Here is a 20,639-nt window from a genome sequence, read left to right on the forward strand (position 1 = left end):
TACTGTAAACACTGCCTCACCCTAGCGGCCGAACAAAATGCTGATCCAGAACGGGTACCCTCACCGTACACTGTAAGAACTCCCCCACTAGGGTCTCATATGGTCACTAGCTGCCGCTCGCAGTCGATAACCGCACCGAACTTGCTCAACCAGTCCATGCCCACGATGACACAAACATCCCCCATGGAAATAGGAACAAAATCAATCGGGAACTCAACACCAAAAATCTCGAGTACGCACCCACAGATCACCTCCGTGGCATATATCGCCTTCTCGTCAGCTATAGAAACTCTCAGAGGTCGACTCAGCGCCTCGCGACTAACACTGATGTGCTGACTAAAGGCCAAAGATACAAAGGACCGACTCGCACTCGAGTCAAATAATATCAAGGCAGGTACAGAATTCACAAGAAAAGTACCTACGCATAACATGATATAAGCATAATATTTCAACATTAAAATAAATACACGAAAGAATACATACCAGCCACGACATCGGGCGTTGCGCGGACCTCCTCCACGGTCACCTGAAATGCTCTTCCACGTGCCCTCGGCGCCTCGGCCTTCACTGGCCCACTCCCGGTAGCTCTGATGGCGGCAGGGGCAGATCCCTGAGGTGCTCCCTGAGCTGATCCCCGTAACTGCGGACACTCCGCCTTTCGGTGTCCGGTCTGGTTGCAGTGAAAACATATTGCAAACCCCTTGGGGTAGTCCTTGGCCATATGCACCTCCTTGCCACATTTGTAGCAAGATCCCACTCTACACACTTCATCATGACCCTTGCCACACTTTCCACAAGTGCGGCCCTTCTGGCTCCCTGATTTAGGATCAACGGGCTTGGCCCGCTTGGCTGCCGGCTGGAAATGTACCGGTCGCCGATCCCTCACATGAGACTCAGCCTACTCCCTAGCCTGCCTGGGTCTCCAGCTCAATCTCCCTCTTCCGGGCATTTGCCTGAAGCTCGGAAAATGTTCGGTATGAGGATTTCGCCACGAACTCCCGAATGTCCCATCTCAAAATACTCAAATATCGACTCATACGTGCCTGCTCAGTGGACACGTGCTCAGGGCAGAACATCGCCCTCTCGTGAAACATCCTGGTGATCACTGTAACAGACTCAGTGCCCTGCTTGAGGGTCAGAAACTCCTGGGCCAAACGCTCCCTCTCCACCTGGGGAACGTACTCATCTCGGAACATGGCAGTGAACCTCCCCCAGGTCACTGCCGCAAGCTCAGCAGGCGAAAAGTGTGTTGTGACAAACTTCCACCAGTCCTTCGCTCCCAAGCGAAGCTGGTTCAGCGCGAACCGTACTCTCAAATGCTCAGGAGATGAGCAAGTGAAAAAACACCCCTCTATTTCAGAAATCCATCTCATAGCCGCCACCGGGTCCTGGGTCCCATCAAACTCCGGCGGTTTCGTGTTACTGAACTCCCGGAACAGCAACGCATCACCACCCTGTGGCCTAGCAGCAACAACAGCTGCAGTGGCCGCCGCAACCGCAGCCTCAGAAAGAGCGGCATAACGCTCGTCGAAGGTCTCGATCAGCGCGGTCTTAATAGACCCGAACATCTCTGGTATCTCTGCCCTGATGACCGCAACCACCTCCTCATGAATGATCTGTCGGATCTCCTCATCACTAGCCCCGACACCCTCCGGTATATGACGTGTCCTCACCATGATCAACCTCTGAAATACAACATACAATAAATTAGAATCCGCTCGAGTATACTCACACTCGACAACCCATCCCTCCTTGATTCTTGGTATTCCGAAGATTCTTATTTGGATCGTGCACCGCCCCGGTGCTTTCAGTAGTACGGGCCCAATACTACCGTCCACACCGTCTGAGTACACACCCCAAATCCTCTTCTTTGGATCCCAAATCCCAAGTACTCTATCACTCTCTAACAGATCTCTCATAAACTCCTCGCTGCTACCTATCCGCTCTCAAGCATCTCATAGCAGCTCACAACTCCCTAGGCTAAGGCATCACAAATCAGGGCACTCTAGTCCTAATAATAATACCTAGCCTACTCTAGCAAGAGAATACATCATAAACATATAATATAAGGGTATTTTGGGAAATCAACGTTCGCGCGCTGACTGATCGTACACACGTTTCTCCTTGAATTTCTTTAAAAATCTTTTACTCTTAGAAAAGTTAAATTTTCTTTTGAAAATATTTTCCAAATCCTCAGTTTGAGTTCAAATACTCCCGAAGGTGTACCCGAATCCCTCAAACCAAGGCTCTGATACCAAATTGTAACACCGTAAATTTCAAAACAAAATTTTCAAATTTTCATAAAACATAATTCATTTAATATTCATAAAACATCCATAGTTAATTATCCAATTCAAGTAAATACAAAATCCCAAGATCCCAAATGTATAAACTCCAAGTGTGTGTACGGATCAAGCCGGCGCCTTCCCGCTGTCGTCACTAGTACCTGAAACAATAACACCAAACACTGTAAGCACAAAGCTTAGCGAGTTCCCCAAAATACCACATAAAACACATATTAGCCACTCGAGGCTATAACTCCATGGGTCCGTGCACCCAAACTTTGTGAACCCTTAGGTTCTAACTCTGTAAACATGCACAACATAAATCACATAGAAATAATGCAGTACAACACATCACATACATAGCATACAAATACTCTATCACATAACTCTGGTTACCTACTCAAGGTAAAGTATAGTGAGAAGACTCACCTCGCATCTCGGTAAGTCGTGAATTCTTGAAATCACTAGTGCTCGATCCCCCGAGCTAAAGTCCTCCTAAATCACAATACATCTCTAATTAACACTTTCCCTACTAAGGTTGACTACACTTTAACAAGTTAACTTAGGTCAACGGTCAACGGTCAACTTTGACCAGACTCGGCGAGTGCATTAGGGCAACTCGGCGAGTCTGAGCGTATACACTGATTTCCCCGAAATCCTCCCTTGACACGTCGAGCATTCTCTCTAACTCGACGAGTTCCACCTGGCATGAGTTGTAGGACCACCATGAATCAACTCACCGAGTCTCAAGAACAACTCGGCGAGTCCAGCTTGACTCAGTCCACCTGTCCACTCTGATTTCCCCATGACTCACTGAGTCAACCCTCCCCAACTCGGCAAGACCACTCATTGTATGGTCGGACAACATTCATACGACTCGCCGAGTCTATTCTTCGGACTCGGTGAGTCCGTGCCATGCAATGACTCAAACTTGCTCATAAGGTCAGATCCAGTCCATTAACCCATAGATCCATTCCTTCCAAGCTTATTTAGCACGCAAAGTTACAATCTTGATGCACATACAATCTCTATATGACCATATATGATGTTTTTGACTCAAATACTACAACACAAGGTCATAAACTCCATTGCTATACGTAAAGCTTGATGAGTGAGGCTCTCTGGACCTCTATGGATCCAGATCCAAAACCTCAACACAAGGAGGGAACCATTGGGCATCAAATCATCCCATAAATGTCCATAAGAAACCCTAGATCCCATAATACTTCACAAAACAGAATATAAACCGAAATCATACCTCTAGATTGATGATCTAAGCTTCAAATCCACGAAATAGCAACCTCCTTTGCTTCCTCTTGCCTAGAATCTTCTCCTTCTTTGCTAAATGACACACACAAGGTCAAGAATGCTTCCTTACTCTCTCAAAACGTTCAAGCACTCAAGGGTTTCTCTCTAAGGGTTAGGTGAGCACAAATGACGGCCATAAGGCCCTTTAAATAGGCCTTAAACCTCGGAAATTAGGGTTTCATCACACAGTGTGGACTCGCCGAGTCCACTCTTGGACTCGTTGAGTCCGGACGCGAACTCGTGCCCAAATCCGCGGTCCTACTCGGCGAGTCTGGGCTCCAACTCGCCGATTCCACTCACAATTGCATTAATAAGTCCAAAATAAATACCTGGAGATTCCGGGCTGTTACAGCTGGTCCATCAAAAACCTCAGACTCTTGTGGTCAGTATAACTGGTGCACCTAATCCTATACTATTAATGTCTCCAAATCTTGAGGCCGAAAACGACATCCCCTAACTCCAAATCGTATGTAGGATAATTCGACTCATGAGACTTTAGCTGCCTCAAAACATAAGCAATCACGTGACCTCTCTGCATGAGTAATGCTCCCAATCTTGAGATCGACGCATCACAATAAACTAAAAAATCTTACATACCCTTGAGAAGAGTGAGAATCGGAGACCCGCACAATCTCTGTCTCAGTGTCTCAAAAGTTTCCTACTGATCAGGCCCCAATTGGAAAGTATCTTTCTTCTTCGTCAAGCGGGTCAAAGGTACAACAATATTGGAGAAATCGTTAATGAAACTCCGATAATAACCCGCTAGACCAAGAAAACTCCAAATTTCAGATGGCGTCCTTGGAACCTCCCACCGCATCACCGCCTTAATCTTGGTTGGATCGACTAATACACCATTCTAGTTGATGATGTGCCATAATAATTTCACCTCGCGCAACCAGAACTTGCATTTGGAGAACTTGACATAAAGCCTCTCTCTCTCTCCTCTCTCTCTCTCTCTCTCTCTCTCCAGGGTCTCTAATACCTTCTATAAATGCTCCTCGTGCTGCTCCTTGGTCATAGAGTAGACCAGAATATCATCAATAAGCACAATCACCAGCCGATCCAACATTAGCTTGCATACCTGGTTCATGAGATTCATGAACGATGCTGGTGTGTTGGTGAGCCTAAATGGCATCACCATGAACTCGTAATGACCATAACGAGTCCTAAAGGGTGTCTTGTGCACATCGTCATCTCTGACCCATCATCTGGTGGTAACCCGACCATAAATCAGTCTTGGAGAACCAAGATACACCTTGAAACTGGTCAAACAAGTCATCGATCCTTGGGAGAGGATAACGGTTTTTCACCATTAACTTATTTAACTCCTGGTAGTCGATACACATCATGTGCGAACTGTCCTTCTTTTGGGAACAAAATCGGTGCTCCTCATGGCGAACTACTCGTCCTGATAAATCCCTTGTTTAACAGCTCCTGAAGCTGTGTAGACAACTCCTGCATCTTCAAAGGTGTTAATCGATATGGTGCCTTGGCTATTGGAGCCGCATCGGGAACTAAATCAATCCAAAACTCAAACTGCCTCTCAGAAGGCTCTCCAGGAAATTCCGTAGGAAACACATCCGAAAAATATCGAATAATGGGCACATCATTCACGGTCGGCATACCCCTAACTGGAGTATCCACTACATTAATTAAAAATCTAAAACAACTCCACTGAAGATATCTCATATCCTTCGAAGCTGAACAGAAAGCAGATCCACGCTGAGCACCCTCACCCCGGATAACCAGTTCTCCCCTACTTGGGGTTCGAACTCTTAGTAACCGGTGCTCATAATCAATCATAACCCCATTAGGGCCCAACCAATCCATCCCTATAATAACATTCGGCCCTGACAGAGAAATCAAAACCACATCAATATGATATCTCTTGTTGAACATGTTCAGAACACATCCTCGATGAACCCTCGAAGCACTCACTGAACGATCATTCGCAATATCTGCATCCAATGGATAATCCAAAACCACAGGTGCATAACTAAACTTCTTGCTGAGCACAAGAGACATAAAAGATCGGGTAGCACCCGAATAGAACAGAAGATGAGTAGTCGTACCATTGATTAAGAAAGTCCATATACATGATCAGATAAAACATAAGCATAAACAAAGAAGGTAGTAAAGGATAAGGTAAAGAGACATACCAGTAACCACATCAGGTGTTACTCTCGCCTCATCGGTCGTTAACTAGAATGATGTTCTCTTCACCCCAGTTGTCTTCGCCTTGCCTTAGCAGCCATTGATGATCCTCAATGTGGTTGGTGAAGGCGCCACCACTATTCCTCCTATCATTATCGGGAAATCGACATTCTTATGACCTATTTGATTACAATGGAAGAAAATTAGTGCACCACAAAGGTAATCCCTACTCATATGACCAGTTTGTCTGCATCTAAAACAACCCGATCCCGCCGCTCGACATGCTCCATTGTGCAGGTTTCCGCACTTATGACAACGAATTCAACCCTAATTGCCTCTAGGGTGTAAATCATCAGTCTTGGGCCTTTTTTCCTGGCCCACTACAGTCTCCACCTGCTCTTCCTTCCTTTTCCTGAGGTGCTCCAAGTCAATCTCCCGCTCTCGGCTTTGGCTATCATATCCTCTAATGACCGACAAGCTAAAAAGCTAACAAACTCATGGATATCCACTCTCAGCATGTCGTGGTATCGAGTCTTCTTCATCTCCTCATTTATGGAATACTGTGGAACCAGTAAATCTCTCTCTTGAAACTTGGTAGCGATCTCCGCCATAGGCTTAGTTATTTGGCACAGTTCCTGGAACTCCTTCACCATTTGTTGCACCTTGACAGGCAGTGCAAACTCTGCTCAAAATTTGGTTACAAAATCAGGTTAGGACATAGCCTTAATAGTTGGTGCTCCTAGTGCATAACCAACCTCCTCCCACCAATCACGAGCTTTCTCCCTTGGACACCATGCACTGAACCTCACCTTCGACCCCTCAGGGCAGAAGCTCGTCATTTGGGCACACTCCATGTCAGCTATCCATTGCCTGGTGATAATGGGGTCTTACACCCCGAAGAACTTCGATTCCATACATCCCTGGAAATCCTTAAACATGAGGGAACTGAATCTTTACTTCCTAAGGGACATCTCATCCTGAAAGGTCCGAAAGAATTCCTCCATTATCTCAACAATCCTTTCCTTGATCGTCTTGAACATCACATGGGTCGCGTCAAGGATACCTCACGTAATATCCAATGTAATGAACTCACATAAAACCTCATCAATTGGTTCGGTATCAGAGCCCAAACCGGAACCAGATCCTGAACCTCCTGCTTCGCCACGTGTCATCACCATACTGAAATACAAGACGCAAACAATTAGTATACATGCGAAGAAGCTCACACTTTATGATTTTATTAGAATTGTCATGACTTTCCTTGACTCAAGTATAAATCTTGTGCTTTCAGTAGTATGGGCCCACTACTACCTTCTACACCTATATGTATATTCCTCAAGAATTATTTTGGATCCTCTAAGCCACCCCTTAAACACTTCTTGTCACACCCCCAAACCAAGGATGGCGGAAACGTCCGGGGGTGGAGGACTTCATGTAGAGTATCACAACAATGAGTATAATAGTGCTCAAAGTAAATACAACCGACACAAATATAATTGAAAACGTTACATCAAAGCACATGTTTACATGATTCACATCAATTACATTATAATACAAAATGAACTGTTTGACGATTTATCGTCCCATCCTCAAAACGTTGTTGATTTCCTGTTTTCACTGAATTCCTGAGAATACAAGTAGTTTTGAAAAGTGTCAACACAAAGGTTGGTGAATTCATAAGAGATTTCGTTGGAAAAGTAAATCGTTTTCCTTGTAAAAGCGTTAGAATATGTATCCAGAAATTCCGATATTTTCTTTAAAATCTACGTAATGTAGTCTTGTGACTGAAGACCAAAATGTATAAGTAACCTTTCTTATTAATAGAAAATATTATGCACTTAAATGGACATGGACGCGTTTGAATTAAATGAAATTTCTGTATGTTCTCATGTTCGTTAATACTTTATATATATGTAGTCCTAAATTAGAGGACCGAGAAATAACAAGTATTGACCATACTTAAAAGTATAAATGTGATTTCAAATGATGTGTAGTCGTAACTACCAAAACCAAAAGTTTACAGTAATATCTGTACTCATAGAGATAAAAAGGTGATTTTTAAATCGACATAAAACTCGTTTAGGTTTTAAAAATAAAATCCCGTAAACTTATGGATTGTTATATCCCTATGTGAGTCGCTATAATCATACTATGACTATGTGAACCTGCCACGACGTTCTAAATGTCGCGAAAAATAAAATGACATTTGTCACCCGTAGACCTGCAGGTCCAACTGTAGCTAGCAGCAAGGTGTGGGGTGTCAAACCCAATATAGATCTATATACAAGTATCACGTTCTCCCTCAAGGAGATTCTGATTATAACTACCAGGAATTATATTCCGCACTCGGACGTACGAGGAGAGAGAGAGAGAGAGTCTCACAATATAGGTTAACAAGTTTACGTGAAATGTGTGTGAATATAAATATTTCGTGTATGAATGTACCCTTCTTGTACGAGTGCGTTGAGTGATGTATCATAAACTATACCTATTATAGTTTATCTAAAATGTATGTAATATGTATGAACCCTTTCATGGAAATGTATTAGTGTTATAAATATATTCAAACTATACTTTTTATAGTTAAATAATACGTGTTCCAAAATGAATGAATAATATTTAATATGAATGTCTTAGTTTCAGTTCATAATGATAAACTAACAAGGAAACACATTCAAATATTAAAACTTATGATTATACACTTTGCTCAACATAATACAAAGTGTTATGATATTTACATGTTGTTGGCTAACTTTATCCATTCTGCCCTGTTTTTGGAAAAATCATAGAAAAATCATACGAAGTCAAAAACTAGATCCGTAAATTCTGAGAGTTCACAAAACGTGTCTAATTTACTCATAATTTTTATCACGATTTTTAATGACCTCCAACTTGGGTGAAAAAGTCCAAAATCACAGACTGGTCCGGATTGTTGTTTGAAATGATAGGCAGTTTTGTAAAAATCACCATAAATTGTAGAAAAATCGTATGGAGATGTGCAAGTAGCCATTTTAAAGCTAAAAACTTGAACTATTTGCACCTTGTACAGTTTTGAAAATAAAAATGTTTAAGATGCCCAAAACAGTCCGTGAATGGAGTTGAACTTTTCTGATGAAGGCTGTTAGAAAAATTTAGTTATGTTCTTAGTGTTTTAACTTGTATTCCCCCCTGAAAACTTGAGAAAACATGAAAATGTAGGGGTATGAACTCACCTTGAGTGATTTCAGTAGATAAGTGTTGAAGAAGAGAAGTGTTCAACCCAAGAACACTTGAAGAATCACTTGAAGATTCGAAGCTCTAACATAAATATAATGGAGTTTGTGTAAGATATCCATGATTTGAGTGGAAATAAGTGAGATAATCATAAAGAGAATGGATTATGCTTACCAAATGTGGAGGAAAAATTCAAGATCAGCCCTTGAATCTCGAATTTCTAGAGAGAGAAAGTGAGAGAGGAAAGAGTTTGATCTTCTTGTGAAATGAGAGCAAATGAGAGAAGTGAGGAGAGAGGATGAATATTCAGCACTCAAAAATGTGGGAAAGAGTGATAATTGAGTGGAAAGGACATTGATGTGACCTAGGTAAGGTGGGGAGGTGTGGCTGGTCATAGAGTGGGTGTGGGAGTGGTTGCTTGTGTCATAAGGTAAAGCAAAGTCAACACTCCACCTCTTTGTACTTTACCCACTTGCTTTCATTATTTAAATAAAGATTTTTATGAAAATATGATTAAATTGTGAATATTTAGGGTTTATTATGTTAAAATATAATTTTGGGTGAAAATCCCGCGTTAAAATAATTAAAAACGGGCCTTAAACGCAAAACTATGCGAAAACCGGGAGAAAATGAGTTCCCAGCGAGACCTCTCGGTCCTAGGCCGAGGTTCGGTCCCTAGGCCGAGACTCGGTCCATGCTGAGGTTTGTAGTCGGAAACGAACAGAGGGAAACGAAGGGGCGAGGAGGTGAGAAACGAGAAGGCGCGAACCGGAAGTGAGAGGCTAGGCGAGGGTTCGGTCCGGCGATGAAAGGCGAGAAGTCAGAACCGAACGGACTGTAGTGAACAGTAGTTAACAGTACCTTCGGTTCGGTTAGTGAACAGTACCTTCGGTTCGGTTTCGGTTCCTTGCTCTCGGGTTCGGTTCCTTGCTCTCGGGTTCGGTTCCTCCTGGGCGAGGTTCGGCCCTGAGAGGACCTTCGGGTCCTAAGAGGCTTCTCTCTTCTCGAGAGGTTTCGGTTCCTAATGTCCATTTTTCTCGTTTTTACCCCATTTTAAGCCGTTTTTGACCCGGTTAAGGGTCGGAATGACCCGAATGATTCCAACCAGTTACGGGAAACTTTTGAGAGAGATTTGGGAGAGATTTGACATTCTTGGAGAGATTTCTCATACAGAGAGATATTTGAGAGAGATTTCACATACTTAGAGGGATTTGGGAGAGATTTAACATTCTTGGAGAGATTTCTCATACAGAGAGATATTTGAGAGAGATTTCACATACTTAGAGGGATTTGGGAGAGATTTGACATTCTTGGAGAGATTTCTAATACAGAGAGATATTTGAGAGAGATTTCACATACTTAGAGGGATTTGGGAGAGATTTGACATTCTTGGAGAGATTTCTCATACAGAGAGATATTTGAGAGAGATTTCACATACTTAGAGGGATTTGGGAGAGATTTGACATTCTTGGAGAGATTTCTCATACAGAGAGATATTTGAGAGAGATTTCACATACTTAGAGGGATTTGGGAGAGATTTGACATTCTTGGAGAGATTTCTAATACAGAGAGATATTTGAGAGAGATTTCACATACTTAGAGGGATTTGGGAGGGATTCGACATTCTTGGAGAGATTTGACATAGAGAGAGATAGAGTGAAAACGATTGAGAGAGGATCCATGTGTGACAATTGTGAGTGTCCGGCATCGCAATGCATGGTTTGTAAACCGTGTTAAGCCTTGTTTAAGGATCTTACACACTCCCGATGAGTATGCATCATTGCTTTATCGGTTTGGCTCGCCACGTACTACAGTTTTAGGTTAAGGAGATCTAGATGTTCGCACTTTTTGTTTTATGATTTCTCACTAGAATAGAAGTTATGTAGAAGTTTCTTAGTGTGAATCTTAGTACTCATGGGCAAATTGAGTCAAATGGTTTGACTTGCTGACTTTAGTTGATTTTGACTTGACCGAAATTTGACGATTGTTACACTTCTTGAATACCTCGCTAACAGCTCACACAGCAAGCCACTATAATTCCTAAACTCTCTTAGGATTCCTTAAGTCACTTGCTCCCACACTACCAGGAACTTCTACCAACATTGTTGGTTGCCTTATACATGAAAATGATACAGAAATTATGATCACAAAGACTGTTGAATAAATGATTCGACCTTATGTCCACAACTAAACAAGGAGCATGAAATAAGGCTAAACTAGTCATTCTAGGGCTATATGATCGTAATTGTATATAATTTTTAAGGCATACATTCAACTAGTAATTGAGCTGATATAAATCTTCAGTAATACATAACATTCAGTTTCCCTAGGCTATATATCATCACACAAATCAAACAGTTCTAGCATACAATTCCTTAAGGTATCCTTAGCCCTGCTCTAACATGAAATTTACTTAAAAAACATAATAATCATAATACTTAGGTATGGGTATTTTGGGAATCACTTACTTGAGCTCGAACGATAGCACGCATCACACCTATTTTCTTTGTAGAATTTTTTTGAGAAGTTGTTTTCTTTTAAAAAGTTCACCAATTCCTCAGTTTGAGTCCAGACACACCCGAGAGTGTATCTGAATCCCTCAAACCAAGGCTCTGATACCAACTTGAAACATCTTAAAAATACTAAGTAAAAAAATTATTTTAGTCAACTCAAAACATCCATTCATTCATTCCAATAACCCAACATAGTATAAAATGTATCAGATAGTTATCAGAGTACAAAACAAATCATAGAATACAGAACCCTGGTGGATGTTCTGCGATCATGTCGGGACCTTCCCTTTCTAACCAAAAGTACCTGAAAACATTAAACCATAAAATCGTAACCACAAATCTTAGTGAGTTCCCCAAATATCACATACCGTAAAATTAGTGGGCCTAGTCCTAGGGTATGTTTCAACCCTATACATATCAATAGGCCTAGCTGTAGGGTATATTTCAACCCAATACATATCAATAGGCCCAGTCCTAGGGTATATTTCAACCCAATAAATATCAATGGGCCCACCCCATGGTATATTTCAATCCAATACATGTCAATAGGACTAAACCTAGGGTATATTTCAACCCAAATATACAATAGTAGGGCGATATTGGTGCCTTTGACCCACGAGTACAGTAAGAAGACTCACCCTGATCGATAAACGAATAGATCTCACATAAACGAGCTACCGATGTGAAGTCCCTCTTACTCAATGAATCCAAAACCAAAACCTAGTTAACAATTAAGGTAAATACCCCAACCCAGAAAGTCTAAAAAGACTAATCCTCAATTGGGCAAATATCAATTGTGCCCTTCTAGGTTCTCAACCTCTCATAGTTGACCAAAAGTTAAAGTGGTCAAAAATTCAACGGTTAACCTTCAATTGACTTATGTACGACGTACCCTTAACTCTACGCAGGGCGTAAAGCCTTAACCATAAAATAAGTGAAACCAAGGCTATGTTGGGCGTAGTCTAGATTATGCCCTACATACGGTTTCATTTGTCAATATTTATGCTAAGCACTTAATACATTAAGACCTTTCATTCAAAGCTCAGATATGACCCTAATGAACATTCTAAATCATAAAGTCTCCAACTTTATGCCTTTGCATGGCTATATGGAGCTCAAAATCAAACCCTAGCCCCATAACATTCACTAATGATCCAAAACTCTTGCATTGTTGAAAGAAGACAACCAATATCCCAGTTTTATGACTCATTAGCCTCATAAACAACAATAAAATACAACTACAAGGTCTGGAGTAGTTCATACCTAAATGGACCAAGAATATGGGACAAAAGGACATAAACTCATAATCTAGCAAGATCTAACAATACTTGCATCAAGGTTTAAACTTTATACCTTCAAAAGATGGACAAAAGAATGAAAGATCTGGATCCATAAGCTTGAGTGCACCACAACTTCAACTTTGGCCTCCTTCACTACCAAGATATACCAAGAATCACTTACAAGCTCCAAAATTCTCTCTTAAGGGTTAGGGTTTCGAGATGGGGGCTAAAGGGGATGAAGGTTGGTTATAAGAAAGCCCTCCAAAAGTTTAAGTCCTTAAATAGGGCTCAAAACCCCGCAATTAGGGTTTGCACCCTACGTGGTTACGCCCTGCGTAAGGTATAAAACCCCCATGCCTTGTTTAATGAACTACGCCCTACATAGTTAGGTATCCACGCCCTGTATAGACCCACAACTCCCAAAAATATAAACTTTAAAATCATAAGGAAATGTACCTAAGGATCGAGTGTTACACGGTTCTTCGATAGGGGTGAAACTTCTCCTCGATTTTATCAATCAAAGTAGACATCTGCTTATAAGTATAATCTCATACTACTTTTCCCACAAGGGAATACGTATCACAAAAAATTATCAAAATACATAAAAATTTAATTCAATGCAAACTCATAAGTATAAATAAATTGGTAAATTACATGATAACAGTTGAATTAGTCCAAATGAGGCACAGATGCAATGTATTCATCATGTACTATCTCATTATATTACATTCATCATGCAATGTTTCATCAGTATTTACTAAAACACATCTTATCCAACATATACAATATGGACACTTAGATTGCATATTCGTTAGAGATTTTAGCCTCATAATCGTTTTAGTGCTTATATTTTTTTTACTCAATTAAGTCCCAAAAACTGAAAATGGTATTCATTTTGATCTTCTTACCTGCTCAACAAGTCATCACACTTTGAAAAGTTACACTTTTGACCAACTTTTAAGTTTTTACAACTTTGGTAAAAAATTTACACTTTTTGCCAAAATTTCAAAATTTTGTTAGGAATTCAGTTTAAATTTAGTTTTTTACATCTTTATTTTCAAAAAAAAAATTGAATATGTTTTCTTGCTGTATAAAATCATATTTATACAAAAAAAAAAAAAAAAGAAGCCTATATTCACATAAAGAAACCTTATTTTTTCTATATAAAAACCTTTTTTTTTAAACAACATCTTTGTATGTAAGATACCTATACAAAAACATTTTTTTAAACACATTTTTGTATGCAAAATAGCGGCTTATAAAAACATTTTTTTATTTTAAATACTTATTTATAAAAATGTAGTTATCTTAAAATATGTGAAATACACTCATGTAAAATACGTTATTATACTCATATATACCTTAAAAACTTTTATAAAATAGGTATTTATCAAGTACATAAAAATATTTTGTGTATATATATATATATATATATATATATATATATATATATATATATGTATGTATGTATGTATATATTGATGTATGAAACATGTATTTAAACAAACATGTTTTTATACCTAAATGTATTTAAATACGTTTATATATATATATATATATATATATATATATATATATATATATATATATATATATATATATAAATGTAGTTATCTGAAAATACGTGAAATACACTCATGTAAAATACGTTATTATACTCATATATATCTTAAAAGCTTTTATAAAATAGGTATTTATTAAGTACATAAAAATATTTTGTGTGGATATATATATATATATATATATATATATATATATATATATATATATATATATATATATATATTATATAACATGTATTTATACAAACATGTTTTTATACATAAATTTATTTAAATACATTTACTATGAAATATGATTGATTGTGAAGCAATCATTTTTGTTATTTTAATAAAGTAATTAATACATATTAAATGTTGAAGATTTAATTAATACTTATTATATATTCAACATGTAATATATATTAATTACTTTTTTAAAATAACAAAAATGATTGATACACAATCAATACTACATGCACATAATAGATAATTAGAACACAATAACCTAACTTTATATATATATACACACACCTTAAAAAGCATTTACAAGATTTTGCTGAATTTTAAAAGGTAAAAGCTTTTAAGCATCATATACAATAATTTTATGCATCGGAGAATAACAAATCTTATCTGGTCAAAGACAGATTTTGAATAGGTCTTCTAGGCTTATCTTCAAATTGAATGAGTTAAATATAAAAAAGTCAAATAAGATGATGATGATAAGATTTTGAATGGGTCAAAGTTTGACCAAATGTTCCTCATATCCAATTGAATCGGTAAATACTAAATCTTATCCGGTCAACATTTATGAAAAAGTCAAATAAGATGATGATGATAAGATATTGAATGGATCAAAGTTTGACCAAATGTTCCTCATATCCAATTGATTCGGTAAATACTAAATCTTATCCGATCAACATTTATGAAAAAGTCAAATAAGATGATGATGATGATAAGATTTTGAATGAGTCAAACTTTGATCAAGTGTTCCTCATATCCAATTGAATCGCAAAATACTGAATCTGTCAATAATAATGAAAATGTCAAATAAGATGATGATAAGATTTTGAATAGGTCAAAGTTTGATCAAGTGTTCTTCATATCCATTTGAATCTGTCTAATACGATGTACACATTATAAAACATTTCATATAAACTGGAAGAGGCGCATTGATCTAGCATTCGTTTATCATGAATGTCTTGCCATTGACCGCAAAACCTTGGTTCCCTCTAATGCTTGCTACTTCCTCCTTTGTTTTTCTTTCTATAAAAATCGAATAAGCCCAAAAATATATTATGTTTAATCCTAGCCCAAGTATAAGAAATCTCTATCTGTTCGTCATTTTGTTTAACAAATTTTTTATGTCATTTTGTTGATCCGCACCCGTCGTTTTGCGCGGGTAAACGGCTAGTGTGTGTGTGTATATATATATATATATATATATATATATATATATATATATATATATATATAGAATGCTATATTAGTCTTTTCAAATATAACAAAACCAAATATTCAATAAAGTACCTGATTTTGGATAAGTTAATTTTTTTGACCAAAACAAAAAAAACAAATTCCACATTGACCGTTTTGTAGTTTTTTCTATTTTTTTTTTTTTTACATTGAGGCACTGATATAGTGATATGACTTACAACATCAAAAAAAAAATGTCAACACCCACGTAAAATGCTATATGTGTAACTTGGAAACAACTTGGAAACCGATATATTTGAACATTTTTGTGCTTTCTCTCTCTCTCTCTCTCTCTCTCTCTCTCTCTCTCTCTCTCTCTCTCTCAAGTTACAATACTTATTGACACTAACGATGGAAACAAGTAATTCATCAGTTAAAATCTGTAACATGATAGTTGACTTGCTTTGTTTTGCATGCTGCAGGGAAACACAAAAATCTATGGATTCTTGTCATGGGTAAGTTTTTGTTTATTAAACTAACCTTTTCAGTTTCAACGACAGATAATTTAAGACTATCCATTCACTGTTTGGTGCAGCGCTTAGTGTGGGATTTGTGACAACTTTGTTTTTGCTTATCTTATGTTTCAAAAGAAAACTCAAATGGCCAACTAAGACAAAGAACTGTAACAATGTTGAAAACTTTCTAAAAAATCATGAATTACTCGCGAAAAGGTACTCTTATTTGCAAGTAAAAAAGATGACAAACTCCTTCGAAGTCAAACTAGGTCAAGGAGGCTTTGGTTCTGTGTATAGAGGAGTTCTAAGCGATGGAAATCTGGTGGCCGTGAAGGTTTTAAGCGAATCAAAAGGTAATGGTGAAGATTTCATAAATGAAGTTGCAAGTATTGGTAAGACTTCCCATGTAAATGTCGTAAGTCTTCTGGGATTTTGCTTTGAGGGCCATCAAAGAGCATTGATCTATGAGTTCATGCCTAATGGATCACTTGAGAAGTTCATATATAACCAGGCTTCATCGAGTAATAGCCAACTTGGGTGGAAAAAGTTACATGAGATTGCTATTGGGATTGCTCGTGGCTTAGAATACTTGCATATTGGTTGTAACACCCGCATCTTGCATTTCGACATAAAGCCCCATAATATTCTTTTGGATCAAGATTTTTCTCCCAAGATATCTGACTTCGGCCTTGCCAAGCTATTCCCCGAGAAAAGAAGCATGATATCAATGTCCCATATGATCAGAGGAACACCTGGATATATTGCTCCTGAAGTATATTCTAGAAGTTTCGGGCAGGTATCCCATAAATCAGATGTTTATAGTTATGGGATGATGATTTTGGAAATGGCTGGAGGGAGGAAAAATATTGAGGTAGAAGTTGATCATACAAGTGAAATATACTTTCCTAATTGGATCTACAAAAAGCTTGAATTAGATGACGAACTTGGACTACATAGGAGTATGAGCAATGAAGAAAATGAGATTACAAGAAAAATGATTATAGTGGGTTTGTGGTGCATACAAACCAATCCCTTGAACCGACCAACAATCACGAAAGCGTTAGAAATGTTAGAAGGGGACTTGTCATCATTGGAAATTCCTCCAAAACCTTATTTGTCTTCTCCATCAAGGTTGGGTGCTTCTTCAATTACAGATTAATAAGATCATCATTGTTCTTTACTAAAATATATTTTTCATGTGGTTATATCTCATAGATTTCTACCTGGGGACTTGTGTAGAAAAATATCAAAGCCTATTAGAAATTATTATATCCCGTGAAAACTTATTATTGATTTTGGTTAACTTGTTGCATCATCATTGCGCCGTTTATATTGCCACATTTCACTACTACAGAATCATAAATAGATTACAGCATATAGAATACGGGTTATAGAGTAATTCGTGTTATATAATGTTAAATACGGTTTTATTAAGAAACATCTGTATTCTATTTGGTGTAGTCGAAGTAAAAGAGAATAAAATACGCTGGAATACACTTATCCATATACAGCTGTATTTTATACATGATTTAAACCATAATACCTAAAAATTAGGCACCCTTATACTAGGTCCATAACCTTATTCTATACAGATTCCTGTATATATATATATATATATATATATATATATATATATATATATATATATATATATACGTATTCACCTGCCAATCCATCTTTCATTAAAAAAAAACGTAAGTTCATAGTTTTTCATATGGAAGGTGGTATTTATTCTGATTTCTGAACCATACATGGTGATGATCTGCATCTGAATACACGTTTGTCTTGATTTCTTCCAAGGTATGTTTTAAGCAACTATACTCTGTTTCTGCATCTTGCTTTCTTCTATCCGTAAAAAAACAAACCTCCAGATCACAATTCCATGTAGCACCGTCTTTAATCCCCTTGTTACTGTTACAAATATACAGCTGACTGATTCACGTTTCATTAGTTATTGAATAAATCTTCCGGAAAAGGAGGATTAGGATTACCTTTTACTGGTACGTGATTTTTAGCTTTTGTTCAGCTCAATAAATATAGCAACTAGCTTTCAATAAAGTATGTAAGACTATTTTTGATCGGTAGGAGTACCAATTTCAACAGTTACCTCCTCCATCCTCCACCTTCAATCTCTTGATTACCATCGGCTGAACCTTTTTAGGGGCATGCCATTCATAGCAAAATTGAAAAAAAAAAAAAAAAAACAAAAAACAAAAAACAAAACAATTGACATAGCACCTGCCGCCTTCGCTTATTACAATACACATAAAACCACCCCCAATCGCTCTCGTCCCCATCCATTCCCCGCATCGCCAATTCCTAAGCTTCATCTGAGATTTCAATTTGCCCTCAATTTGGATTCAACATCTTCCACTGTCAATCATGGACGCTGAATCGTGGTTGTTGTCTATCTTCTACATCATGTGTTACCAATATGTTCTTTAATCCCGATCGTCTGGTAAGATTTAATTTAGGGTTTCTTGTAAAAGATCACAACGCGAAATCTCACAGGATGTAAGCTTTGACGTTAACAGATGGAGAAAGGTGGTCGGAGAAGCACCAATGGCTGTCGTGATGCGTCTATGGATGAAGGCAGAAGTAGAAGAAGACACGAAGGGATGGTGGCAGCGGACGTACACAACTACGTCGGTGGTCTTCAATAGCTCATTCCCGGTAGTCCTCGTTGTCGCCGGTAGCAGGAGCACAACGGTGGTGTTTCAACGATAGGGGCGGCGGTTGAAGATAGGAGAGATAAGGTGCCGGCTGGAAAATGGTCGCTTGGGTTTAGGTTACGAACATAAAGGGTGACGGGTTATGCCCATCAAATATGACATCATGCATTAGTTGATAATTAATACTTGTCGGTTACAATTTTTTTTTTTTTGTTTATTAAAAAAAAATGATAGCAGCTAAATTAAGCATTCATGAATGAAATCAGGTTTTATATGTAAAGCCATTATTTATTCATTTTGTTAAAATTATAATTTCATTATATAAATAATAATTATTATTAATATAATTAAAAATATTAGGTGTTATATTTTCTGTTAAAAATCCTACAAAATACATCTTATATCATCCCAAATTTTTTTATTATAGATTAAATTGCATATTTGTTCTTAGTTTTGTTAATTGAATTTGGTTATAATTTATTCATGTTTTGTTTTTATCATGTAGGGTAGTTACCCATCAACAAATTTTAGAAGGATCTTCTTCAGGTTCTTTTCTCCGGTTATAAGATATAGTTACTTCCATATGGTTAAAGAAATATCGTTGGTATAACTTTAAATACTTAATTTATTAATATATGTTAACATATGAGACAAGTTATTTAAAAAGTGATTAGGAGTGATAACTTACAACCACATTTGTTGTATATTTATCGTGTATGTATTTTGATAATAACTAAATTTCTTGAATTATAGATGGATCGTGATACTTGGATGTATGGATTACAACGTCATGACAAAGAATACCTGATTAGGCTGAAAGATTTCCTTAAAGCTGCTGAGGATCATCGAGTAAAGAAAGGAGAGAGTCAAATTTGGTGTCCTTGTAAAAAGTGTCACAATTGTAAAATGTTTACCGATTTAAAGTTAATTGAAAAACACCTTATATGTGATGAATATATGAATGGGTATACTCGTTGGTCACGACATGGTGAGCTATTAATTGATCATAATTTGATACCGAAACTAACGACGACGAGACTGACGATTTTGACAATGATAATTATGATCAAATAGATGACATGTTACATGATATTCAAGATGACATTCCTAATAAAGATTTTGAAAATTTTCAACAACTATTTGTTGATGCGGAAAAACCGTTATATGTTGGGTGCACAAAATTTACCAAACTTTCTGTTGTGCTGAAATTATTTAACTTAAAAGTGAATAATGTTTGGAGTGATAAAAGTTTTACAAACTTGCTAGAGATTTTGCATGAAATGCTTCCTGAAGATAACGAGCTACCTGTTTCATTATATCAAGCGAAAAAATTGGTGTGTCCAATGGGTTTGGAAATCGAGAGAATTAATGTATGTCCAAATGATTGCATGATTTATAGAGATCAATATGCTGGTCTAGATAAATGTATTACATGTGGTAAATCGTGATATAAACAGAAGAATCATATGGAAGAAGACGACAATGTGAAAAGGAATGCAGCCCCTGCTAAAGTATTGTGGTATTTTCCCATCATATCAAGACTAAAACGATTATTTGCAAACGCCAAAGATGCAAAGTTGTTGCGTTGGCATTTCGAGAAGCGTAGCACAGACGGAAAAATGAGACACGTGGTTGATTCTCCTCAATGGAGAAATATTGATTATGAATTTAAGGAATTTGCTGCTGAGATTAGAAATATCCGATTCGGACTTAGTTCAGATGGAATTAATCCATTCGGAAACATG

General features: G+C 37.7%; 1 protein-coding gene and 1 long non-coding RNA gene across 3 annotated transcripts in view; one reads left to right on the forward strand and one right to left on the reverse strand.

Moving 5' to 3' along the window:
* Positions 1–19,844, forward strand: part of LOC145036566 (LEAF RUST 10 DISEASE-RESISTANCE LOCUS RECEPTOR-LIKE PROTEIN KINASE-like 2.5) — a 42,379-nt gene extending 22,535 nt beyond the window's left edge. The window contains exons 2-5 of one of the 2 annotated variants that reach the window (XM_078985029.1): positions 16,190–16,222; positions 16,303–17,353; positions 19,400–19,498; positions 19,648–19,844. In XM_078985029.1, the coding sequence (XP_078841155.1) occupies positions 16,190–16,222; positions 16,303–17,353; positions 19,400–19,460 (1,145 nt within the window). In that variant the 3' untranslated portion in view covers positions 19,461–19,498; positions 19,648–19,844. The remainder of the gene's footprint in view (positions 1–16,189; positions 16,223–16,302; positions 17,354–19,399; positions 19,499–19,647) is intronic. The other variant, XM_078985030.1, reaches the window with a different exon arrangement.
* On the reverse strand, positions 17,690–18,353 carry LOC145036573 (uncharacterized). The gene is made up of 2 exons (XR_013678475.1): positions 18,214–18,353; positions 17,690–18,133 (listed from the first exon to the last, which is right to left on the reverse strand). It is a non-coding gene; the product is annotated as an uncharacterized LOC145036573 (long non-coding RNA).
* Positions 19,845–20,639: the final 795 nt, after the last annotated feature.

Source organism: Lactuca saligna, chromosome 3 (assembly GCF_052625555.1).
Source record: "Lactuca saligna cultivar CGN05327 chromosome 3, ASM5262555v1, whole genome shotgun sequence".
Lineage (NCBI taxonomy): Eukaryota > Viridiplantae > Streptophyta > Magnoliopsida > Asterales > Asteraceae > Lactuca > Lactuca saligna.